The sequence below is a fragment of the Rosa chinensis genome, chromosome 2, assembly GCF_002994745.2.
Source record: "Rosa chinensis cultivar Old Blush chromosome 2, RchiOBHm-V2, whole genome shotgun sequence".
Classification (NCBI taxonomy): Eukaryota; Viridiplantae; Streptophyta; class Magnoliopsida; order Rosales; family Rosaceae; genus Rosa; species Rosa chinensis.
Window position 1 is genome coordinate 66,089,471 of NC_037089.1, and position 27,290 is coordinate 66,116,760.

The window sequence follows — 27,290 nt, forward strand, 5'->3', positions numbered from 1 at the left end:
CTGATATACATATCACTTTAGGTAAATTGATGTAGCACGAAGCCCAAGCTATCCGAGAATTTAGGTAAATGACATGACTGTGTCACCTAAGCTGCCACATTAGAGCGTCTCCAACAGAATACTTATTTAAAAAAAAATTTGAAATTTAACTAGTTTTAAGCTAAGTTTGATCTCCAACAGACTAGCTAAACAAAAGCTAAATTTAGCTTTAGCTAAAAGACCTAGCTATATTTAGCTAGAGAGGAGAGAGAATTTAACTAAAAGTTAAATTTAACTTGAGTTTTAGGTATTTGCTGGAGCATAACTCAATATTCAATTAGCTATATTCTAATTTTAGCTACTTTTAGCTATCAACTGTTGGAGATGCTCTTAGGTAAGATATATGTGGTACTCAAAATGGTGATGTAACTAACATTATTCTTTTTATTTAATAATAAAATTAATTTGAATTCCTAAGCATCAGAACACAGAATAGTACCAATTGATATTATCTACATTTAAACTCTAAATCCATGTGGTCAGTACACAGCTGATAATGTAATCTGTTCTATCCATATTCGTTCAATCTCTCAGTTATAGATAGATTAGTAGATTAACCTAAACGGCTAAACTCTATGAATACAATGAATGGTTTACACAAGTCACGGCGTGTTAAATGTTAACAAAATGAGTTATAGATCGAGACACTGAGCTCATCTCGACACAACATGGCCATCCCTATAATAGTCATGCTTCTCGATTCATGGTAATATTTGGAATCTACAGCATAGGCCAGCACTCGTCCAGTTCTAGGTAAGATTTCAAACCTGAAGTAACAAAATCACACGAGGCAAACACGATTGACAAATATGAAATCATGAGCATGCTTCATCAGACCATTAGAATGTCCAACATTGTTGCAATACTATTACACCTTCAGCAAATTCAGCCAGTTGTATAACGCTAATGACTGCACATCTTACAGATTCATGATGTTACTGGATTCAAGACCAACTTTACAAGAACTTGAACGACCAAAAATCCTCAACACTATAGTGTAACTCTCGGACACTGACAGTATTGCATTTCACAATCAGAAGTCACCAGATAATTACTGCTCACTCTTATTTGACATTTGTGGAATACAAGTGAATCACAACGATCTCCTAAACACTGTATCTGAACTCCTGTTATCCATTAACAAAATGTACAACACCCATGAGGGATTATAAGAGGTCTATGAGGTGAAAGACCAAACTGACCTGTGTTTCTAAATGTACCATTACTTCAACCATCTGGTTTTAGCTCAACCTGAACTGACTAATCCAGGGTATTTAAGTGTAGTATTACCGGGAATCATCATAATGGAATTTTGTCGGGCAGAAATAGGTATCGGAAGCGTGAATCAAATGGCAAAATGCCACAGTTGCGCGAACCAAGCAGACTTTGTCGCCTTTGTGATATGCATTGCTCAACAAAGATAGCTTGGTGGGGCGGGAGGTAATGTGATATCCATACAGCCAAATTTGAATCATCCACAGAGCCTTTGGCAAAGCAGTGCAACATTTTTGGCACCAACAACCTCCCCTTGTTACTAACCCCAACTGAAGCTCGAACAAAATCACGCTGTGCTTCCTGAAGTTCTTCCCTTACATTTTCAGCAGTGTAGATCCTTACCTGCATTTAATAAGACATAGAATTCAGGTCAACTTCCAAAATAAAACAAAACTTAAAAGAATCCTTCTGCACATAGCACAGGTGTAACAATTACCGCCGGTGAGGAGTACATTCCACAGCTTAAAGCAAAGGTTATAAGTGGTTCATATGTATCGATTACAGACTTCCGTTGCTCATCTGAGACCTTAAGCTTGTGAAGGGCAAGAAGCAAAGCCTGATATTTTTCACTACATATGTCAGCCATGGAATGAAATATATGAAGGGAATAAAGTCATGGTAAATTTTCAGGGAGCATTGAACAAAGATCATACAATTTGTGGTCTATGAAGTGGAGGTTTCGCCTTCAAAATTACGTACTCAATAGCAGTGGCACTGTAAGAATGTCCCCCAACAGTGTAAGCTGCCTGCAAAAGGAGAATTTCCACCAATTAATACAGTCTGAATATGAAAGCCAGTAGGTATTCATTGAGTTGTACATCAATGACATTTCAAAGTCATCTAAATCTTACATATAAAACTACAGGGAGCTTTATAAGAAAGCAGACCTTTTGCATTAAAGAGAAGAGCTTCAAATCACTTCTAGGGACTCCATAAGCCAAGTAAGCCTGTTCACAGTAAGAGGTAGATAACTCCAGTGTTCATATGCATGTTTTACAAAGTTGACCATCACAAAAAATGTAAACGTGTGATCAAATATAGGAAACTTACATGCATGATAAGTGCATTATATAAGTTAATCCAGAAAGCAAGCTTCTCATTGCAGCTCAAATGGATAGGATTTACTTTTGCCAGTTGCTCCACAAGTACTCTGTTCCCAGAGAAGAAGAAAAAAAAACAGACATTTGTAATCAGCTCTATCAAAACAACAATTTAGTATTACAAGACAAAGGTGGGTTCATAAAATTTCCAGTTATTTATCCTCGTGACATAGCTACACTAAGAGAGACTTAGATGACAACACTGTGAGTTAAAAGCTTGGAGTATAATTTTATAGAATTAGTCTTAACAAAATACGAGAAGGCTATTTTGAAATTTATGAATCACATCTTTAAAACTTCTTGATCATAATCTCAATTACAATTTGCCAAAAGAGATGAGAAAATTCAAAACAAATGAAGTTGAAGAAGATCTTACCTGAACCTCCTCAGAGCACCAGCAGCATATTCTAATTGCTTCTTCCCAACTGACATCCAAGAAACTTCAGTTGCTAGTCCATAGCTCCCAATGTCTGCCCAACTCAGTTTCCCTCGAACTCTATAGGGATCACAGGCGTTTTCTGAAGCTAATACTTCAGAGTTACTCTGTATATCTACTTGTGGGCTCTGTACCCATGATGAAATCATCGACCGTTCAGATGACGACCACCATGAGGAATTAGAAAGATGTCCACGTGGTGACAGAGGTGACAACTGGCTCTCTTGGGAAGAAGATTTTGACGGTAAGGCTGAATCAGCCAAAGATATGAAAATATTTTTCATGCATCTAACCATCTCCTCTGACAGTTGATTAGGATGATCCCACAGGCCCTTGGAGGGCATCCCTTTAGGAAGCTTCCTAAAGTCAGAAGGTTGCAAAGATACGAGATCCATCTTCCTACAGTTTTTCATATCATGGCCACATGCAACTGAGTCCACCGCAATCTGATACAAAAGTTCACAAGAAAATGTTATGCCACTGGTTTTACTACTAGGAACTTTTAAATAAATGTTCATAATATAATAATAATAAAAAAGAGTATCGTTAATCAACTTAAAATTACAATGAATGAAGCTGATTGACGTCAATTTACTCTGTGACCAGAACCAAAAGAGATTTACATTGATTAAAATTAAAACCCAGGAACAAGGAAAATCACCCTCAATATCTTGTCACCATGGATCTCAGATGTACCGTTTTGTGTACGTGTACTTTAGGGTTTTTTGAACTTTTAGTTTTGAAGATTAAAATTATCGATATCATCAAGTTGAAAGCAGTATCTGACATGAAACACTAATAGATACCTCAGTTACTGATTGCATGGAAGATGTTTCACCGCTAGTTTCTGATGATTGATCTTGTGGCTCCTGCCATGAGTCATCTCCTGAATAATGATGAATTTCAGGACTAGACTGCTCTGTACACCTCGAAGGAGATGAACTCTGGATAAAGTGAAAACATGTTATGACATCGCTTTGTTACTACAGTTTATTCTTTTAAAGAAAATGAATCTAAATAAGCACAGACAACAATATCAATGACTACATCCATAAAATGAGCAATATTACTCTATTTCATCCAGGCCATTATACAACATGAGAACAATATATGACAAGACATCATACCGGCAGTTTCATAATACCACACAAGCGAGGAGACATTGACTGAGGAGATGGATGCCTCAGATGATATTCTGCCAGCCTTCTTTCATTTCTTTCTTGACTTAGTTGGAAATGCAAAGCAACCAACTCCTGTTCTAGTTCTGAAACTGTAACCTCCAGGGCAGCAATATTGCTTAGGAGCTCTTGAGCCTGTACATAGGTTTTATGTAACAGAAGATTCAAAAATAAACTATTAAAATCAAACATTAAGCAGGGGAATCTCACATCACTTACAAACTACATAATAGTCTGCACTGAAGCCTAGAGTCAATAATTTGCAAATGTGTCCCCTAGATTAATTTTAGGACATTCACTCGCTTGTTGAGCTGATGATTTAGGAAATGCTGAAATAGAGAGAGAATAAATTAAACAATGTTTAGAAAACATACATTGTAAGGAAGGCATGCTGGACTGGAGAATTTAGTAGCATTTTTCTCAATTGCATTTTCCAGAATAGCATGTAGCTCTATTTCTTCAAGCAGCTGCTGTTCCAATCTTTGTACCTATAGTAGAAACACATCCATTGGTGACACTATGGCAAAGATGTCTTAAAATATATAACAACTCTAGGATACTGGTGAGATGCTCACTAGGTGCAATATGAGGAATTTCACGTTCAAAGACAATACAGGATTGCTAAAAATGGCTCTAGCATACCATTAACTACCGTATGGAATATGAATCCCTCTAGTTGATGCTATTACACAACTGCCTCTTAACTAGCACATCTTATTGAAATTTGAAAGAAATTCCTTTGTTAAGTACTATTATCCCTAAACTTTCACATGAACCCCTTACAAATGCAAACAGAATAGTAGAAAAGAGAAACATAATTTGCTTGTTGCTTTCAGGGAAAAAAGCTTACATCCTGTTCAAGCTGGAACTTGTACGGGTATGAACTTTTATTGCATGATCCAAGTCGTTCAATACCTTCATCAGGATTACTCACCTAAAGATCAAACAAAATACCAAATTTAGGAACCGTAGAAGAGAGAGCCCATGTCCTAAATTTACTAAACTAACCTGGAAATATCTTCATTAAATAACAGTAGACTTCAGTTACAAATGAACAGAACAAATTGATTCATTTCCAGATCAATCGAATTCACATGGTTCCCAACAGAACTATAAAGAAATTTGAAAGCATTTGCCAGGAAGATGTGCACCAGTGCTTACCTTAGAAAACGAGTCATCTTTCACAACCTCTGACTGAAATTCAGAATCACATGAGATGCTAGAATGAGAATATTTACAGAGGGAATCATTTCTGCAAAATGCAACCAAAGAACAAAGAAGAAATCATTACAAAGGATAAGCTCAGAGATCCCCCGCATATATAACTTAAACAAGAAAGTGTAACTACAAAGAACAAGAATGCAGCCTTACTGGCTCAACTTAGTTTGCACAATCCGTGAGTCACACATCATCCTGCGATCATGGGGTTTGGCTTTTACCACATAAAGCAAATCCTCCAAACGCAGAAGCAGCCTGGCTTCTGGTACTAGAAGACCAGAAACTATATGCAGGTACAAACAAGCTTTCACAAATCCTGCAAATCCACTTCAAAGGTAAAACGTCTGGCTCTTTTGCATTTTAAAAATGAGATACTTCAAGATGCTCTGTGTCCGAGTATCTTAGTATAAATTGGACACCCCTCATGAGATGCAGAACTAGAAAAAGGACTGTACACCTGTGAGGCCGCATAAAGACAAGCAATCTCATGAATGCTTTAGCTACCAGTCATTTTCAACACAACCTTACAAATATTATCATGAAAATATTTGTAACCCCAACTACTGTTATCAAATAATAACACACTTGACTAAAATCTCAAAAGAGAAAATGGGGAAATTCGACCAACAACGTTCTGCAGTTCCATCATATGGCAATCCATTTCATCGTACATTCCGTAAAAAACAAAGCTGTTCAAAAGGCATTAAATCGAAAAAGCTCAGGAATTATCGTCTCTTTAGGGATGAATGATTAGATTAGAGTAAAGGGCATTTTGCACAGTAGTAGGTAGGACACTAAATGCAAAAGAAAAGAGTGGGGTTAACTCTCAGCCCTCGTGCAAGACAAAAGCAGCTTGCCTTGTGAGGTAACAGGACCGCAGTGCATCCACATAACCTCAGAAAAAGGCTTCTCAAATTCATAAGAAAAGAGGTAGTGCTTCAGTGGTTGCTCTGCCCCATTCTTTTCCTACTTCCCCTGAAATTAAAAACTTGATAGATAGATAGATAGATAGGTCTGAAACAGACCCACTCAGCCTTTCTCACACATAATTTGACTGGGAAACGCCACTGTGTGTTTACATCTCAGTGCTTGCAAAAGTAGAGTCAAAAAGGCAAAGGCGTTTGCTTTACAGAAGCCTCCACTCTATACGACATGATCAACCAAATTACTCAAACAAAGAAATAAAGACGGATCTCAGTGGTCCCTAATGCCCAAAAGATTAAGACCCCTACCCTTCATTTATTTTCACACTGATCATGACCTGAGCCATGAGAAAGATTAAAAGACCCATCTTTTTCTGAATCTATAACAAGGTAACAAAACAGAACAGAACAAAGAAATGGAGGCCCAGTTTCCAGAAACTAACCTGGATCTCCCTGATTGAAATGGGTATTTGAAGAAAACTTTTTAGAACCAAAAAAGACCCCAAATTTCTAAAGCTTCTTCTTCTTCTTCTTCTTCTTCTTCTTTTAAAAGGACCCTCAATCTGAAAAAGTCCCAAACTTGAACTCAAAGGCTACTTTGTCTCTCCAAAACGTCAACTGGGTATGAAGTCACATCCATATTCTCCCTCCTCAAATTTCAAATCTTGCTGGTCACACTAAAAAAGTGACAAAGATGCGGCTGAGCAAGAAATACCAACTAAAACTAGTAACTGAGATTTAGTTTAAACAAAGGAACAAGAAGTTCGGAGAGAATCGGAGCTTAGTTCCAAACGACTAGAGACTAAAATAGTACCTGCCCTTTGACTAACAGTGACACATAATCAAATAAAAACAGCTTCCTGTTTCATGCACGGCGGGTTTTTCTGTCTGTTTCTGCACAGAGCTTAGTGAAGTAGAAGTGCGATGCTTGGTTCAAATTTTGTTCATGGGTGGCATAGAGAAACACACATAGATACACATTTTCAGAATGGTGTTTGAAATTTGAAATTACAAACAGAAAAGACCCAATTGCCAGAATACCATGCTGATTATGTTATATGGGTAGTTGAGCTTTTTGAGTGATATAGAGCAGTTTCCATTTTTGAGATGCGTGAAAATAACAGCATTTATTTGATTTGATATTATTTGTTCACAGTTACCAGAGCACGAGGAAGATGAGAAAAGGGAGAGGGGAGAGGGGCATATTGGGTAAAATTTGAAGGGTGCTGTTATGTTGTTCTGACGTAAAGGGTGTTTATTAGGGAGACGACAGTTATGTGCGTATGAATGTGATGATTCCGTCCGTTACCGAGTGAGAAGGAAGACCTTAATTTTCTGAATCCTTGCATTGAATGCGAGGTCTTAATGTAGATGACAGGGTGGTCAGTCGGTCAGATATGGAGAGACATTTCTAGCATTTTATTTCCCATGTTAGGTCTTTAGCAATTTTAGACCTTAGATTTTAGTGAAGTTTGTTTTTAGGAAAAATGCACGAACAGTGTTTAGGGTTTAGGGTTTAGGAGACTCTGAGGACTGTCAAAATGATACATGAACTTTCAAAGGTATCAATGTGATACCTGAACTTATATTTTCTTGTCAACGTAGTACCTACATCAACTTTCCATCATGGCACCGTTAAATTTACCACGTGTGAGGCACGACATACAAAATGAAGGTAAAAAGACTGATTTGCTCTATTACTGACATTTAAAATGCACGAACAGTGTCTGGAGACTCTTAGGGCTGTCAAAATGATACCTAAACTTTCAAACATATCAATGTGATACCTGGACTTATATTTACTTGTCAACGTAGTACCTACATCAACTTTCCGTCACGGCACCGTTAAATTTACCACGTGTGACTGTGTGAGGCACGTGAGGTACAAATGAAGGTAAAAAGACTGATTTGCCCTATAACTGAAATTTTAAATATTTTTTTTGGTAAAAACATTTTAAATATTTTTTTTTGGTAAAAATAATGATTTACCTTTAATTTTTTTGATTAATTTTTTTCACCCCTCCACCTCTCGTCTTCTTCCTCTCCCCTCAATCAACCGCTCTCTAAAAAGACTGGTTGTCCTCGCCAATTCCTCCCGCAACAACACATCAGTACTCCTCGATTTCAGGCACACAACGCTGACGTTATTGACCTCGACGAAAGGATCAGCGACGCACCTCATCGCCTATTTCAGTTCTTTGACAAGCGAGGCTTCAAGAAGACTATGTCCTTCATTTTGGAGGACGAAATTGAAATTGAAATTGGGATTGAGATTGGGATTGGGATTGGGATTTGGATTTGGATTGGGTTCTCTGGAAACTTCGACGGTACTCAAAGCGGGACTTGAGATCGAGGAAGGAGGAGGGCGGAGAGATCATCTTGTTTGGACCCAAAATGAGCATTTTGGCCTGACAAGGCGCGTCTTGGAGAAATTGAGCCAATGTCAGTGGCTCAAGCTATATATTGTCGACAAGTTCGAAATATATATTTAGAGGCTAAATAAAGCCTACTATGGAAGCATGAAAAGTCAACTTTAGCACATTTTCCTACTTCGGCTAGGAGAAACCGAGCTAAACAAGGAAGGAGGGGAGGCAGACTAACCAAATGAAATCTAAATGAGCTAAAACTTTCCAGATTAATACTAGACATCCCAATGATCATTTCTTATGAAGAGTGCCAGAGATATTTTTGAGTGGAAAGCCTTCAAACAATCAGCCCAATATTCTACAGAAGCAAAACTGGAAAACTGGACCTGTAAGAGGTCCAGCAGCATTTCCGGCCCAACCACATGGAAGAAAGCTCTGAAAATTTGTCAGGATGATCTACACTCATAGTGGAAAGTTTCATATGAAGAAGTCGAAGGCTTATACTAAAGTCTTGTTGGAGAAATAATTGAAGGAATAAAGGGGCAGAAACTGACCTAAAACCAGCTCAATATTCACATGTTCATGTTTCCTACCCACATGAAGAAAGCTAGATGCTTTTCTTTTTTTCCTTTGATATATTTTTCTACTACAATCTCTTTAATAGATCATCATCACTTCCATGTTTCTGCACCTTCATGCTTTGCTTTCATTTCATCATTTCTCTATCTTTTCCATATTTTACAAATCACTTTCATACTCCACTTTCATTATTTTTCTTCCACTCATCATTCCACTCTTCTTTTTCTTCCCTATATAAACACCTTCTCCTCTCATTCTAAAACACACATTCACAACAACAACATCTCTAAGATGATCTAAGTTCTCTCTAGAGCAAATCTCTCTAAGAGCAACTCCTCTCCTTGTTTTTCTCTTAGCGGTGATCACACTCCTAGTCCTAGTCTTCCCAGAAGCTGACTTTCAGTGCCACCAAACCCTCTGTCAACGTATTTCGGTCCTAGTCTCCTCGAGAGCCGATTGTAGTACCACGACCAAACACTAACACCAAGACACATTCACAACAACAACATCTCTAAGATGATCTAAGTTCTCTCTAGAGCAACCTCTCTAAGAGCAACTCCTCTCCTTCTCTTTCTCTTATTGGTGATCACACTCTAAGTCCTAGTCTCCTCAGGAGCCGACTATCAGTGTCACCAAACCCTCTGTCAACGTACTTCGGTCCTAGTCTCCTCGGGAGCCGACGGTAGTGCCGCGACCACAACAGTTACGGAACCAGCCAAGCAAGGGTAACGCCCTAGCAACCCAGCCAAGTTAAAGTCACGCTTTAGCATGTTCTCCTCATTTCCCAGTGGTTCTCTCTCTGCTCGATCTACAACATCGATTATCGATTTGGTGATTTTCAAGAAGCTCAGCAAAAGTCCTCACCACGAGGCACAAAGAATCCCACGACGAGGTTGGTGCTCTCCTCGTCCACAATCGCTTGAAAGAAGTCAGGTCAAGGGACACCCCCGACGACCGCACCGGAACGGTGCTGGCACGCCCGCGCAGAAAAGAGACTGTTGACCAGCTGCAACAAAACTGGAGCCAAACACATCTATATCATTACTTGCTGGTGTTTTTGTTGTAGTTAATAACTTGATATTAATGGATTTTGAGTTTGAGTTCGAGTTTTGGTGGAGGTGTGGGTGTGGGTGGTGACGAAAAATGAAATTCAGGGTTTCTGCAACGTCTTCTTGGTTCTTCTTCTTCATTGCCCATTTCACAACAGGTCTGCATTGATGTTGTTGAGGCGATTTCAAAGGAGGAATGAAATTTTGTGTTAATTCGATCTGATACATCTATGATTGTTTTGGTTGTTTTGCAATCCAAGTCTTCGTACTTTCTCTGTTGGACTTGGAGGTGTTGAAGAGGCCATCGAACTCGCGGCGAAAGCTGATAAGGCAGCGGGTCTTCTCCTAGATCCAATGCTCGGCCAGCTTCTTCGGGGCGCGGACCTCGTGGTCCTCACCCCAGCTACTGGTGTTGCCACCAATTAAGGCGGACTTGGGAGTTGAATAGGGTTGAATGATTTTGCAGAAACAAGTTGGACTTGGTTTTGTGTTTTAGAAGTGAATCAAACAAGGGAGAAGCTTTGCTAAAAAAAATTATTTCTCATTCTTTTTTGTTCTTGGAGTTCCCAGATCTTTCATTTCTCTTTCAAAATGGGTTTGTTGAGTTTAAGAAGATGAACAAGAATGGGTTCAAGAACATGGACAATTGAGATTTCTTTTATTTATTTTTTTCCTTTTTGCTGGGTTTGAGAAGATGAACATGAAGAAATGTTAGGTTCATACTTATCGGATTGGGATTTTTTTTTTTTTTTTTAGAATACATTGGATTGATCTCGGTTAATAGAAAAAGCAAAAAAAATTAATCATCTTTTATTTTCAATATAATAAATTATTATGTTTTTATTTTCAATTTTAAATTTATTCATTTAGGATTTGATGGAGTGGAAAAGTCTTTTTTGCCCTCATTTTCGGCCTCACATGCGTCAGATGTGACTCGAACTGACGGAAAGTTGATGTAGGTACTACGTTGACAAGAAAATATAAGTCTAGGTATCACATTGATATGTTTGAAAGTTCAGGTATCATTTTGACAGTCCTTAGAGTCTCTAGACACTGTTCGTGCATTTTTCCCTTTAGGATTTAATGGAGTGGAAAAGTCTTTTTTGCCCTCATTTTCGGCCTCACATGCGTCACACGTGACTCGAACTAACGGAGCCGTAACAGAAAGTTGATGTAGGTACTACATTGACAAGAAAATATAAGTCCAGGTATCACATTGATACGTTTGAAAGTTCAAGTATCATTTTGACAGTCCTCAGAGTTTCCAGACACTGTTCGTGTATTTTTCCTTTTATTTTTATTTTTATTTTTAAGAAAGACAGAAACGCAGGTAACAAGGCCTACAGTCTCGTGGAGGTGTCTGTCTCACTATGCGCCTCAGACGCTAGGGTTAGGGGTTCATAAACTTAGGGCAGCTAGACGGACCTCCAGTTTGCTTGTTCTTTTGGTTTGTTTGGGTCGTAGTTGCTATGCATGGCTAGTCTTTTCCGACCTAGTCAGCCTCTCTCTGGTGGAATTGGTTGCCAAGCCTTCAGATCTAAGGTAAAATAGCTTGGGATAACGCGATCTAGATATATTTAACTCGATTTAAACTTTTGAAGTGAATGTCTACTATATTTGGAATTATTTGAGTTTAAGAAACTAAATAATCTAAAATCAGATCTTTTTAAATTAAGAATGAACTTTATTGCGATATTGAACAAGCTTTTAGTTAATAATAATCGTCAAATATGAGAACTGTCTCTTCAAGCTCTTACACCATTATTTGCATCACATAATCGACTAGCCAAGCACAACCAACCTCCTAGCAATACATTGCTTAAACTAAAGTTAAAGCTCTCCTAGCCAAGCATTGAGCTATTAATTTTATGCACTAAACAATTAAAAATTGTGTCAACACCAAAAAGAAAAGAAAAAAAGGATAAATGCTTATACTCAGTCTCACTATTCACAACTTCCAATCATACTTGCGTAGAACCCCACCATGCATCTAGAATCGTTTTTGAAAATTTTAGTGGGAAGCATTCCAAAACGACCAAATATCTCTTGCTATAAAACTTAGCCCCGTTTGAAATTGTTTTGTTTTTAAATTTTAAAAAAAAAATCAGTTTTTGTCTAAAATTTTAGATTTTATTGTGTTTAGTAAATAAATGAAAAATAGTTTTAATTGAAAATTACAGGTCACTGGCAACAAATTTTAAAAGCAATCTTAGAAGCTGTTTTGAATTAAAACATGTTCTGAAGTTGTTTTATGTACTAACAGTATTGTTAAAAGTATTCTTTACCAAACATGAACCTATTTTAATTCACAACTGATTATTCTCACAACACAGCAACAATAATTTTTTTTTTTTGTAAAGTCACAGTAATCCCAAACTAACCCTTAGTTTTACAAAGACAACAATTTCAAAATTTAAGTGGATTCTTTAGCACCGGTGTTGAAATGAAGGTCATGGACTCACAGTTCTTGAAAAACAAGAACAGAAATGGATAATAGCTTATGTTGATGGATACCAAAAGTTGTTACTCACTTTCTTTTCCCACTTAATTGTGAAATCAAGAAATTGAAAATACTATAAATAGATTTTTGGCTGGTTCAATCCTTTCTTTGAAACAATATTTAGGAACCTTACCGTGCATGTAGTTACAATTTATATGGTCAAGCGGCCAATTGGACCAAAATATCATGTATAGCACTTTTTGGTTGGGAACATAAAATTAGCTGAATATATTGTAAATAATAGAGAGAACCAAACAAAGAATTCAACTTGGTGTCGTATCAGTTTTACCTTCTTTTGGAGAACATAGTGTCATATCATCTAGGGCTTATTTGTTTGGAGAACTAAGCTTGTACATGCTATCAAAATGGGGTTTCCATCGCTAAGGACGGCGGTGGCATTTGGCTTGCTACCGGCTTAGTAGAGACATCTTTCGATGTCAGGATAGAACTTTCGGCAAGGTCACTAAGCTAAAGGGAGTAGTATTGTTCGAACAATACAAGCTGTGTGCTTTGTGTCTTCTTTTTCTCAGTCCCATAGGAGATTTCGAGTGGCACCACGACCCTTTTCTTTGTAGGCCATGTTGTATCACACAATTTTGAACAACACTACCCAGTGCAATTTGAGTGGATTCTTTAGCACTGTTCGATTATGGAAGAAATGCTAGAATTTTCCAATATATTGTTTCTGTTCAGGATAATTTTAATCCGAATGTAAGCATTTCGAAGGTGATGGGGAATCAGGTATAGAACATATGCTTCCAATACTCAATCAACAGATACAGAAATAAGTAGTAACAAACTTGTAAAATAAGGTAAATCCATGCCACAATTAAACTCATTTTAATTATAAAACCGTAAGCTATTTAATAATAACTACAATACTCTTATTTATAGGGTTTACACTACTTGGAGGATAAGTAAATTTAAGCTAAAATAGAAAGCTAATTAAAAGTAAATCTTAAACTAAATGTAAAAAGATACCTTAAAAAATATCTCAATAATAAATTATTAAAGATTATGAATCTATAATTAAATGCCGAAATAATGTATTTGATGTTGCCTCATATGCTCTGGCATCATTGTTTGGCTCCAGTTTTGTTGCAGCAGCTCCATTTTGGGTCCAAACAATCATAAAGAGTAAGGATATTGCAATAGTTTTCAGGTAACTGATACCATCTTATTTTACTGTAAGAATTCTTCTGCCACTTCATGCCAAGATTCAAACTCACAAAAGTATGAAGCCAAAACAACAAGGCATGTCTACTTTATAGATTCTATTGCTGAAAGCTGCTACATACCACATATGCTATTTTATTGCTCTCCAAATATCTTACATGGATTCTATTAATATCTTACATGGATTCTATTTTAAGCTGCAATCTTGAACATCCTTCACTGGTAGCTCCATTAGCAGGCTCCACCTTCACATCCCCATTCTGAGAAACAATATCTTGTGCTTCATCGATGATCCAGTCATCCATTGGATGAATATCCTCAGCTTCAATGCCGCTCTTCACACCTGAGCAAAACTTCTGTAATTGCAAATTATAATGAAGAAAAGTCAGATCACTCAACCGTTGCTGCTCGATAGGATTCCTTCCATTTGTAACCAGCTTCTCAGCTAGAGTCCTTCTGAGTCCATATCTTGTAGCACCATCGCAGTTCTGGCTCAAAACTCTAATGGCAAACCTCTGGAGTTCAGGACATTGTTTCCCATAAGAAGACCACCACATAGCTGCATTCAATTTAACATGAATCATTTTCAAATCTTGGTTTTCGATTAGCAATAAAACCCAAGCACTCAGTTGTAACAGAGTGAGAAAACATACAGAACAGTTGTTCATACATTTTTATCTTCTTTACCTGGATGAGTTATTCTTCGGCTAGAGGAACTCCCCTCCTTGAAACTGCCTTCAGCACGTATGTACTCCTTGAGTTGATTGTGTATTACATCTTGAATTGAAGGATCCCGCACCATCTGTGCAATGCAGCACATAAGCCCAAGGTAAACCTCATCATCGCAATAGAAGTCATTAGAATATTTGAGACTTGGATTAAGATAATAACCAGCCCCGTGGAGAGGGATATGGAGAATATTGTCCCAAATGTCATCAATAACTTCCCAAAAAGGCCTGTAGTGGGACTTTTTGTTTATTAATTCTTCTTTAATTCTCTCCTTCACTTGATCCATGGTTTCGTATATGTGCCCCACAAGTGGCTTGTCAGCCTCAAAGATCAATTCAATAGCACGAACCAGCGGCATAGTTGCTTTTGAGACCATCTCAGCTCTAATCCAAAAGGACTGATCTTCCACTATATCTGCTACCATCTTGCTCTCCACTCTTGAACCCCAGATTGACATGTTCCACTCAGATGAGGCAAACATGTCTTTTAGTTCCTGCTTTTCGTATACAATACTATCTAAAGTCATAAAGGGCATTGCTCCTCTTATCTTGGAGGGCTTAATCAGGTCACGGCCACAAGTATGTTTCTTCAAAATCTTCAAAACTTCTTCATGCCCATGAATGAATTTTGTAATAGTCTTCGCTTTATCCAAAATCCCCTTAGTGGAGGTACTCATTCCAATCTTCTCTAGCATCAGCTCAATGCAATGAGATCCACTCACTGCCCAAAACACTCCTTTGTGCTTACTGAACTCCTTGCCTAGAGCACCAACCCAGCCAGTTGTAGAATCTGCCACAATCTGAACAACATTGTCAGCCCCAACATCCTTAATAATCCCCTCCAATAGTGCACGTATGGCATCAACATTACCAATGGAAGATGAAACATCATGAGTACAGAGATAAACAGGGCCTTGAGGGCAGTTGACCAAAAAGTTAACGAGGTTTCTACCCTTTTCATCAATCCAACTGTCCAACAAGATGCTACATCCAGTAGTAGCCCAGGATTCCTTAATCTTTCTCACATATTCTTGCATCTCCTTCACTTCATCTTGAAAGATGCAACCTTTAAGCTCTTCACAGCTAGGAATCTTGTAATTCACACCAGGACCAGCAACAGAATTTATCATTCTTTTGAAGCTAGGAGAATTTGCAGCAGTAAATTCTAAGCCTGTTTCATAAAAGAATCTACCAATGCATTTTTGGGGGTTCATTGATATCGAAACATTTCTCATGTCATTACTTTCTCCTCTTTGAAGGCCTATATTTCCATTGGGACTGTTGACATAATCTGTTGCATTTTCTTCTGACATTGAGTCTGTATCTTCTTCGCTTCCATCCTGATAACTAGAAGTTTGAGAAGTCTCATGCTTCTTACGCTTAACACCATTTGAGCTGGAAGAGTGGTTAACTTTCTTGCCACGACTTTCAAGCAACTTGTTTCTCCACAGCTCCTTCACCTCAGCAGGAACCTCTAAACATGGTTTTACTTCCGGCCCTATTCCTCCTAAATGGCACTTCAAACGGGTGATACCGCTCACCTCTTTATCACAGTAGTTGCATTGAAATCTACCCTTTTTACTATCAACAACTCTTCCATGATCATGAATATTAGTGATTCGAGAAATGTTAGTGAAAATGCCCAATGTGTTCATCTAGCCGTTTGGCAAGCTGGGCCTGCGGTGCAGATTAAGCCTAAACTTTATGATCAATGCGTAAACTTTCATCAAGTAAGTAGACTACCAAACAAGGATTAAAACAGAATAGATCTCATCTTTGCCCACAATCTGAATTTGCATCTTCATCACATTTTCATCAGGTCTAATTTTACTAAATGGTCAAAGGAAATTTTACTCAATCCAAGCAAATATTTTTTTTTTTTAAAGGATCAAGCAAGTAATTAGACTAAAACAAAGAATCTTTTACCCAAAAAAAAAAAGAGAGAATCTTTCTTTTAGCTGGTCACCATGTTTCTCTCTACCAAAAACTTTCAAAAAATCTAACTTTACTATATGATCAGAAAAATTCCACAAACAAAATTGAACATACTAAATCATAGGTGAAACTGATGTGATCAAAACAGAAAAAGATGTCCGCTCTCCCACAACCCACTTGGTCAATATAGGAGAAAGAGAGAGAGAAAAAAGAACCCATTTCTGAGCCTAGGTTATTTCTCTTTTCTAATTCTTCCTAAGAACGGAAACACAAACAAGAAAATCTGGAAGAAAAAAAGACTGAATCTTTAATCATCTAAAATGCCAAACATGATACAAAAATAACAGAAACACAAACAAGAAAAACTAGAAGAAAAAAAAGACTGAATCTTTAAGCATCTAAAATGCCAATCATGATACAAAAATACAGACACAAATGTATATATGAAAAAGAAGAAGAAGTGAATAGCACAAACCTTTGCAAAGTGAGGAGGAAGAGTGAAGCAGAAGCTTTAGGTTTGGAACAAAGAGATTGAGAAGGTTTGAAACAAAACAAAGGGTGGTGTCTGGTTGAGGTCAGGTGCTGAGCATCAAACTCCCTCACATTGATTATGTGTTTTGTGAAGCGTTATACAGCTGACGTAGACAGAGCAAACTTGGCTGGAAATGAAAACTTTTTATTTTTAACATTTATATTGCACGCGCTGCCTATATCAGTCGCCCTTGTTTCTCATGCACTTGTCCTTTAGTGATTTCACAACCCACGCGCCGCTGATGCGGAGCCTGTGACCCACTCAACTCATCCAGCACTTTGTCACATCAGCTAACTGGTCAAACTGGTCCAAATCTATGCGACTTTCTTCGTTTTAGGATGGTGACATAAAACCTGAACCCCGAGCGACAGAATTACTATTACAATAATCTTCGTAGAGAACATCCCGAATAATAACAGGAGTCTCATCTAACCATACATCATCAATAGAAAATAAATTAGCAAGGTGCGCTAGCCTATCAGCTGCATCATTTGCTTCACGGTAAATATGTCGAGTTCTAACTGACTGAAAAGCATTAAAATAATCTTTGCATTCATCCAAAACCCGACTCACCTCCGAGAATTTTTTCTCCACACTATTGAGAGCAGTAATCAGAATGGCAGAGTCGCTTTCAATGTCAATGTCAGACCACCCTTGATGTATATCAAGGCGAAGACCAGCTATACACGGCTCAGCTTCCATATTTAGGACTGAGTGAGCATGTAGAAAAGGTCGAGCTAAAGCAGCAATCCCCTTACCAGCATCATTTCTGACCACTACCCCAATGCCTCCACACCCATTTTCCGATCTAAAAGCCCCATCAACATTAATTTTCAGTCTGCCACTAGGTGGACATTGCCATTTGGTTAATGGCCTCTTCTTCTTTCGCACTGCCTTAGGGTGATATTTCTGATAATCCTCCAGAAAATGGACTGTCCATTCAATTAAACACATAGGCTTAAAAGCACCATTATTCCAAACCAATCTATTTCTTTCTGCCCATATAGCCCACAAGCCCACAAAGAAGAAATCCCTTTGATCAATGGTCAATACAACCAACATGTCCAGCGTCCACCCTTCTAGGCAAGTTGATGGGTGCTCCACAACTTTCAGCTTAAGTGGTCCAAATAGCCAAAAACATATCAAAGCTGGGCAATTTTTAAATAAATGCGTACCTATTTCAACGTCACCCATGCAAAACATGCAACTCATATCAGCAATAGGAACCATTTTCTTTGCCAACGCACACTTTGTGGGTAAGACCCCTTTCAGCAGCTTCCACATAAAGACCCTCACCTTAGGGGGAACATTAGCACTCCACACCATTTGCCAGTAACGACGCCAAGCTCCGCTGCCCACTGCCATTGACGTTGAAGCCCTCTCCAATGCAGTTTGAGTTTTATTAAACACATAATACCCACTCTTGACATTATAAAGACCCTTCCGATCAAAATGCCATATTAATCTATCATCTGCCCCACGTAGGCTTAAAGGAATTGATGCAATAGTGTCAACCTCCCCTTCAGTGAATAGTTCATCCATCAAGTCTAGTAACCACTCCCCATTCTCCCCATCAATTAAATCTGCAACCACAAAGTCCTCCGTCCCTTCCATCATGGGCGATAAAGGTTTAAAAGAATGGGGAAATGGCACCCATGGGTCCTTCCAAACAGAGATACGACTCCTATCACCTACCTGAAATCTCAACCTTTTTTTAACACTTCTCTTCCTGAAATAATACTTCTCCAAATATAGGAGTCACCTCCCTTAACCTCAGCCTCCATAAAAGTGCAATTAGGGAAATACTTTGCTTTTTAGAGTCTAGCAATAATGGAATTCGGATTTTGAACCAAACGCCAACCTTGTTTGGCTAAGAGCGCCAAATTGAAATGATGCATGTTCCGAAAACCCAAACCTCCTTCATTTTTAGGACTACAAAGCTTCTCCCAAGAGATCCAATGAATCTTTCTCGCAGTTTCATCTCCTCCCCACCAAAAACGGGCCATCAGTCTATGCATCTCATTGCATAAATGCTTTGGAAGCTCAAAACAACTCATCACATACGAAGGAATTGCTTGTGCAACTACCTTAATAAGAATCTCTTTGCCGGCAACACTAAGGGTCTTTTCTCTCCAACCTTGCGTCCGAGTTCGTATCTTCTCAATCAAAAAGCCAAAAGCTTCTTCTTTAGAGTAGCTAAGTTCAGTCGGCAACCCAAGGTACTTGTCATGCTTGCCTACACGCGCTACTCCCAACGACGCAACAAGCTCTTCCTGTAAAGTCATATCAACATTCTTACTAAAAGAAATACAACTCTTCTGATAATTCACCTATTGTCCAGAAGCATACTCATACTCCTGCATAATACTCTTCAATGTAGCACAATCACCTCTCTCTGCTTTGAAGAATATAAAAGAGTCGTCGGTGAAAAATAGATGACTGATGCTAGGGGTTCCTAAGCATATTTCCACCCCATGAAGTAAATCACGACTTTCAGCCTGAGAGATGCACCTTGACAATACTTCAGCGCATAGAAGAAACAAATAAGGTGAAATAGAGTCTCCTTGCCTCGGGAAGGGATAATACGGCCTCTAGGTTCTCCATTCAGAATAAAAGAATATGTAACAGTACGCACACAACTCATAATCCATCTTACCCAAACATCTCCAAATCCCATCTTGATCATAACCGCCTCCAAAAAAGGCCACTCAACACGATCATATGCCTTACTCATATCGAGCTTGCGGGCACAATAGTCTTTTTTACCACTCCTTCTTCTCTTTAGGCAATGGGAAATCTCGAAGGCCATCAAAGAGTTATCTGAAATTAATTTACCTGGCACGAATGCACTTTGAAACGGAGAAATCAGAGAATCTAGCAGGGGCTTCAATCGGTTAGCCAGAACTTTAGACCCGATCTTATATATCACGTTACAGAGACTAATAGGTCTCAGTTGACTCGTGTACTGTGGAGCCTTTACTTTAGGAATCAGAGCAACATACATATTGTTAACCATCCTCAGACAATCCTCCGAGACAAAAAACTCACGAATCGCTCCCACAACATCAAGACCAACTAAATCCCAGAAGGATTGGTAAAAACAAGGGGAAAATCCGTTTGGGCCCGTAGTTTTAGATGGGTGCATTTTCTTGAGTGCGAAGAAAACCTCCTCATGATCGATGTCTTTAGTAAGGGAAGCATTATCATCCAATGTGACCACACTATTAATAGCTTCTAGAACATTTTGGAAGTTTTGAGGTTGTGAAGAGGTAAACAGCTTGCCAAAGTAACTCAAAATAATTCTCTCCAACTCATAATCATCGGTACACCACTGTCCATCGTCGTTAAACAAACCAGAAATCATGTTCTTTTTCCTCCTGTTATTAGCCCTTTGATGGAAAAATTTGGTGTTCATATCCCCATCCGCCAACCAGAAAATCTTTGCTCGTTGCCTCCAAAAAACATGTTCTTGATTAAGAAGATCATTAAGCTTTGACTCTAAAAGCAACATGTTCTCTGCCGAGGAGTTCGATGACGTAGTTGGAGAGCGCTCATCATAGAAGCTAGCAACCAGTGCACGCGTCTTTTGAATTTCCTTCCTGATAACCCCAAAATGCTCTTGACTCCAAGATTCCAACGCTGCCCTGGTTACATGTTATTTGTTCCACAAAACATGGAATGGACTAGAATGACCAGAAGAAGAACCCTCCCAGCCCAACTTAACTACCTCCCTACACTTACCCTCCAACAACCAATATTCTTCAAAACGAAATGTCTCTTTCTTTTCCTCTTTTTGACTTTATGCTCTCTGACTTCCAACATAATGGGCACATGATCAGATTTACTAGGATCAAGGTGTTTTACTCTTGACGCAGGAAACAAATCTTTCCAAGGTATAGTACTAGTGAACCTATCCAATCTGACTTTCACCTCCTCCCCACCTCTAATACCCCTCCAAGTAAACTTAGGACTAACAAATTTAATGTCTCCAAGCTCACAAAACTCCAATGCCTCATGCATACCTCGCATTTGTGTTACACTACGTAAAGCGCCACCCATCTTATCGGAACTCACCGTAATCTCATTATAATCACCTCCTACCACCCAAGGTAAATTCCCTTGTAAACTCAATTGACGCAGCAAATTCCATGTCCGATGTCTCTCCTCTTCTTTAGATTTTCCATATAGACCCGTAAACCTCCAGCAATCAGGACCCCCATTCTCCCCTATAACAACGCCAATATGGCTCTTAGAGTAAGATTGAAGAGCCACAGAAATATCATCGTTCCATAAAAGGCAAAGTCATCCTGCTCTACTTACCCCTCTCTTTCTTCTTCTTTTAACGAACTTACAGTCCGCCGTAAAAGAATTCTTCCAACCCACCTGCCTCGGCACACCCTTAATCTCCTCCGCTGTACACCGCGTTTCACTTAGAAAAATTAAATTTGGAATGTTCAGGGAAATTATCCCTTTAAGCCCTGTAACTGTCTAGGGATTCCCAATCCCCTCGCAGTTCCAACACAAGATATTCATTTCTCGTGATGGGTCAAATCCAGACCCATCACGGTTGAACACTTCAGAGCGCATCCCTGACTCAAAATTTTCATTATGGAGAACCTTCCTACCTTTCCAAACAGTCTTCTTCTTGCCCCCCACGGCAAAAAATTTGCCATTAGGAACTAATCCCGTCTTCAAACTAGGCCGTAGAGATGATGGGGCCAGCCCGGCCTGTGAATGACCCCCACGTCTAATTTTGTTGAACTGCAGTCCAACATGCACCTTCAAATCTGTAGACTCAATTCGTGGCTCAATAACCTCAGGCCCACTAGTTCTTGACAAGACCATTTCTAAATCACCTTTGCACCCCTGTATGGCAAGTTTCTGTCCAACTCTAGGTCCCATCAGAGACAGAGGATCAGACCCATGTGGCAAGGTAGGGGAATTTAAGTTCAAACTCCTTTATGGCGGGACGCAAATTTCACGCCCTAAACAACTGGACCGACCCTGAGACTCCTCCCCTGATTGCACCATCCCCTCATCCACCTTTCCCTTTTCAGCCGCGTTAGCAATCAATGCCAACGATAAATCTGGACAACAATCAATATCCACACCCCGTAAATTACTATCATCCAAAATCAGAACCTCTGCCGTAGCCGTCTGCTTCTGCCTTCGTTTCGTAACCCTGGCGCCTTCAGCCAAGTCCGTCATCGGACCACCATCCACCTCCATCCCATCACCAATGTTCTCCGCCCCGTCCTCCTCCTCCATCTCTGTTCTATCACGCACCATGCCGGAGAGAGGAAAATCTGGTGGACGCATCGTCCAACCACCCTTTCCCTCCTTGAACAATCCAAATCTCCTTCCATTTCTCATCAGATTTTCCAAAGCCTCCTCCTTCTTCCGATTCTCTTGCTCTAAAAGCCACTGATCCTTCCTTTCTGCACTCGTCAAAAAGTCAAATTGTTGCTCCACAATTATACCAGACTTGTGAAGCTCACAATTATTGGAGTCATGTGAGAGCATTCCACAATAATAGCAGAAGGATGGTAACTTCATGTAGTCTAACTCAAAGCACGACCCCTTACTATGTCCAGGAAGTCGGACATTCGCCACCCGCCATAACGGCAAGTCTGTATCAATAAGAACTCTGATCTTCAAATATGAGCCCAGAAAAACACTGTGATCCGGTTCGTCCGTTCTCCCAAAACGACCGACAGCATTACCAATCCTAATCCCGGTCTCTTCCTCCATGTAAAGCGGTGGAATACCCCAAGCCCTAATCCAGAAAAACTGCCAATTCAATGGTATCCTGAGCAGATCATCTCGTCCATCACTTGCAGCCATAGCAAAGAAAGCTTTATTGAAATGCCACTGGCTTCCCCACAACACCCGATTCTGATCATACTCGTTCGAGAAGGAAAAGACTACCCGGTCACTACCCTTAAGAACACAAGAGGTAACCCTAGCCTTCTCCTTTCTGTTTTTCTTTGGAGTCCAAAGCGCTCTCATCGTTCCAACAAGCGATTCCTTCCGATAAATCTTGTTGGTCAAAAGTTGCCCCATAATCAGGAATTTCTTTGGCTTCCACTTCTCTGGAGCATCCGGAAGAATGATCTCCTATGCCTCTTCCTCAGTTAGAACTAGCTTCCTGACCAAACCACCCAACTCCTCCTCCATATTGCAAAGCTGAGATCCCACCCAACAAAACCCATCCCTCACACTATTCAACAGATTGGACATACGTTGTGCCACACCACACGCAGACAAACAAGCAACTGTCACCCTTGGATCGAAGAGATCTGGTCCGAAGGGAAACCCTAACTCTCAGACACTAGAGAGAAAACGAGAGAGAGAAGGGACAACAAGCTAATTTAAATATTAATTTAGTTTTGTTTGGTCTTGTTTGGTTCGCAAAAATGAAATCACTTTTTGTATCTCCTACGAAAAAGGAAAACAAGTTTCACACTAGTTTTCCTCTCTGCTGTTTGGAAATCTTCGGAAAGCAATGAGAAGATATAAGTTTGTTTCCATTTTATAGTTTGGTTTGTGCAGGCTTCACACTAGCTTTCCTCTCTATTGTTAATTTGGAATATTTGGAAAGCAACGAGAAGATATATGTTTGTTTGCATTTTAGTATTTGGTTTGTGCAATGAAATAAAACTTAAGGGGTGTATTGTATATGGAATTAGTAGAACTTTTAAAGAAATCTATGGAATTTAAAAGTCTGGGTGTATTCAATATAGACTTTTAACAGTCCATGAAAGTCTTGAGGTATTCAATTAGGATTTTTAAAGACTTCATGAATTCCACCAAAATCTAGAGGTATTCAATTAGGACTTTTAAAATGAATAAAAGTACAGAGGTATTCAAAATATCATTTATACTTATGGAATTAGAAAATCATGGATAATCATGGACTTTGTAGTGTTAACTATATATACCAAACTCCAATAATTTTCCAGCCTCCAGACCAAAGATTTCAAAAAGTCTATCAAAGTTTCCTCTTCCAAAAAAAAAAAAGTCCATCAAAGTTCTTCTTTCTACGCACGAAGAAGTTTGTCCTTCATCATCTCTCTTTCTAAATTTTTTGTCTTTTCTCTAATCTTTTATGATATCAACATTTTTTGATACCCAACATGTTCATTGTAGTTGTTGAATGTAATTTTTTTTTTTTCAATTGTGATACTTCGAACCCTAATATCAATAAAAATGATTTATGAAACCCTAAAACTCAAATATTGTGGTCTAACCCTAAGACCTTGAACCATACTAAATTTTATTTTATTAATTAATTATTCTCATTAATTTGAATTTATATTATGGTTCAAAAAAAGGTTGAACAATTGTTGATACCCGAAAAATCATACGACAAATTAATATGTCATCACGACATATACACACTGAAGGAATGGATGGATTTCAAAACTTTTTAATTAGTGCGGAATTAGTTTAACCATTAAACTACTAACTAAACATAAAATCCATTCCTTTAACCCATGATCTTGGCTTATTGTGATATGTATATAAACATAGCATGCATAGTAAGGAAGAACAAAGAAGTAGTTTATGTTCTACTCACCCATGGAGCGTGATCTCAATCCGATCCAAGTGAACCACCAAAGTTCCTCTCCTTGATCTCTCCTTGTGTGTGTTTCCTCCACCTTGAAGCACCTTGAATTAAAAACTCCTTCTTGTACTCCTTCTTGTGCTTGTGATCTTCTCCTTGATGTAATTAGTAAAGCCACAAAAAGATATGGCCTCTAAGGATCTTCACCAAGTGAATCAAGAGATGAAGAAAGATGAAAGAAAAGAAGAAATTATGCAAGTGTATGTTCTTCTTTCCTTTAATTTTGTAATGGACCAAGGGAGAACTCTTTCTCTCTCTCTCTCTCTCAAATCTGAAAATAATAGTGTGGAGACACACTTATTATTATGTCCATGCTTTCACTTTTATATAATAGGAAATAACTCCAATTACTAAAAGAAAAATATTGGCTTTCATAAAGCCAATATGTTGGCTGGTCCATACATGTTATTGGGCACTAAAAATGTGTCTTGGGCTTTCATTTAAATCTCATTTAGTGAAGCCCAAGTCCACACCAAAAACCCGACAATCGTTTAGGCCCAATAGGTTCGGTTTTACCCGAAAATCCTAATTATGTCCAAATAATAAATCTAATTAATTATTTGGTCATAACCAACTCTTGTTTAATCTTCTTCATATACAATCTCAAGGATCCACTTATATGGTGTGCGATCTCTTAGGTTCTAATTAACAAGGCAGTGAAGTTTATAGAAACCATTCTATTTTGTTTACGAATCAAAAACTCCATTTTTGATTCTCCCTTGTTATTAGGATTATAAATGTTTATTAATCCTCGGGACTTCACAAGTCATGAGTGACGTCTTGCAACATATCATGACTACCCTAGTTAATGTAGAATGACAAAGAACCTATTCAATTGGAATTACAATACAATACGGTCCTTCTCTAACACTATGTTCTAAATCACATCATCGGGGTATGGAATTGATATGTCAATCCTCTAATGTGATTTTCATTCTTATGTGATTCTTAGAATGTGATTAGAAACTCCTTTTTAATCTCATTCAAAGCTTTGGCCAAAGACTCATTGAATCACATCTTTGAACATACACCTTATTTACTTAAGGATAGAGATTCCTTATTGTACACTCACATGTCTCCATGACCGAATTGATTATACCAATGAATGCATCTATTATATCCATTAAGGGACACAATATTATTGCATCATTAAGAGATAATCCATTCACTCATAAGACAACTATGGTGTCTCAGGTCAAATGACTAATTTGTATTATTGCAATTTAGAGTTCAAGTTTGACATGTAAGTAAGACTTCATACAAGAACTCTAATGATCGCGTTCAGTGTACTCTTTAAATTAAGAGCACCCACATACTTGTATTAGTGTCTCCACACAAATGACAAGAGACATATCATCCTCCATATTGAGCATACATAGTATGTGCTAGTCTTTCCGGATTATCAATGTCCAAGTGATAATCCTATGACTAGGAACCTTTTACGATAAGAGTGTGAAAGAGTAAAGGTCTCAGACATCTAACTCTTTAGATTACTTTCTCTTTAACTCATATTCCTTGGACAATAAACTTGCCCTTTTGATTAATAATATCAAATATCAAATATAAGCAATGAACAATAAACTTGCCCTTTTGATTAATAATAATTACAATAATAATTACATCAAAATGATTGTTTTAGGACACAATTCCTTCACACACAATTTGGACAAAATTCTATAATTTTATAGAATTTTATATTCATCTCTAGACTTTAACCTGCCAAGCAAACGTGCCCTAGATGTGGACCCAAGCCACATCCATGTATTTTCTTGGGGCTTGCAGAAGTGGGTATGGTGTGGAAGGTTACAGAAACACATAACGCTCATCTATTGATTTAGAGTCGTCGGTGGTCTCGATCTTGGGCCTGAGATCCAAGCCCGGTAACTTAAATCAATAGCGAATTGGTGAATATGAGATTTGAGCCAACCTTTTTCCCTTAAAACTCAAAGCCCAAAGAAGGCCCAAAACCCAAAGGAAATAAGATAGCCCAGGCCTTCCTTATCTTTCTTCTAGCTTCGTTTCCTTTCCTTGCAGGTGCTAAATACACTGCTCAACCCAAATATCCAAGAGAAATAAAGTTCCCTCTTGTGAGTTGGCAAGGAGGAAACTTTCTGACTAGTAGAGAGATATCCTCTTCCTCCATAGACTATGAGCTCACAACTCCCAAACCTCGTCAACCTCGTTCCAGGTTTTGGGTCACCGCAGCTGTTTCTACTGCAACCTCTGTCCACAGCTGCAATGACCTTCTCCTTTTCCCAAGGCTTCATCTCTCAAGTAAGCCCCCATTTCCCAGATTTTAGGGCAGAAATCCTGTATCAGCTGAAGGAGAAGTATTTTACCCAAAAAACTAAAGGCTCTGAGCCACCACAACATCCCTCCAATTGAGCCTATAAAAGGAGAGACTTGGAACTGAAATGATCATGGAGCAACAACCCAGACAGCTTAGAAACATCCAAAAGCCTCCAACCCTTCAAGCTTCCAAGCCTTTAAGCACAAAAAGCCATTTTTCTCCCAAAACCCCCTTCAAACTCATCTTCCAGAAATCCGAATTCAAAAATCCCCAAATTCTCTCACCGCAGTGCGTTTCTAGCTCCCACGCCGTCCTCATGCTGTCAAGCCTCACTCAATA

The 27,290-nt window shown here is 38.6% G+C and overlaps 2 protein-coding genes across 6 annotated transcripts; both read right to left on the reverse strand.

Moving 5' to 3' along the window:
* Positions 1-844: 844 nt before the first annotated feature.
* On the reverse strand, positions 845-7,143 carry LOC112183388. 4 transcript variants are annotated; one of them, XM_024321753.2, is made up of 14 exons: positions 6,984-7,143; positions 6,613-6,846; positions 5,400-5,562; positions 5,190-5,280; positions 4,879-4,962; positions 4,403-4,516; positions 3,978-4,163; positions 3,657-3,794; positions 2,791-3,296; positions 2,365-2,464; positions 2,202-2,261; positions 1,968-2,060; positions 1,751-1,870; positions 845-1,656 (listed from the first exon to the last, which is right to left on the reverse strand). In XM_024321753.2, exons 3-14 carry the CDS (start codon positions 5,438-5,440, stop codon positions 1,339-1,341), a joined length of 1,851 nt encoding a protein of 616 aa, XP_024177521.1. In that variant the 5' UTR covers positions 5,441-5,562; positions 6,613-6,846; positions 6,984-7,143; the 3' UTR covers positions 845-1,338. The 4 variants fall into 4 exon arrangements, with proteins under 4 accessions (XP_024177521.1, XP_040371573.1, XP_024177520.1 ...); XM_040515639.1 differs by having other exon boundaries at positions 6,613-6,869; positions 6,984-7,123; XM_024321752.2 differs by having other exon boundaries at positions 6,613-7,106.
* Positions 7,144-13,798: 6,655 nt separating this feature from the next.
* On the reverse strand, positions 13,799-17,116 carry LOC112190502. 2 transcript variants are annotated; one of them, XM_040515129.1, is made up of 3 exons: positions 16,978-17,116; positions 14,527-16,244; positions 13,799-14,398 (listed from the first exon to the last, which is right to left on the reverse strand). In XM_040515129.1, exons 2-3 carry the CDS (start codon positions 16,220-16,222, stop codon positions 14,016-14,018), a joined length of 2,079 nt encoding a protein of 692 aa, XP_040371063.1. In that variant the 5' UTR covers positions 16,223-16,244; positions 16,978-17,116; the 3' UTR covers positions 13,799-14,015. The 2 variants fall into 2 exon arrangements, with proteins under 2 accessions (XP_040371063.1, XP_024185704.1); XM_024329936.2 differs by having other exon boundaries at positions 14,527-16,262; positions 16,978-17,107.
* Between the last annotated feature and the right edge of the window lie 10,174 nt (positions 17,117-27,290).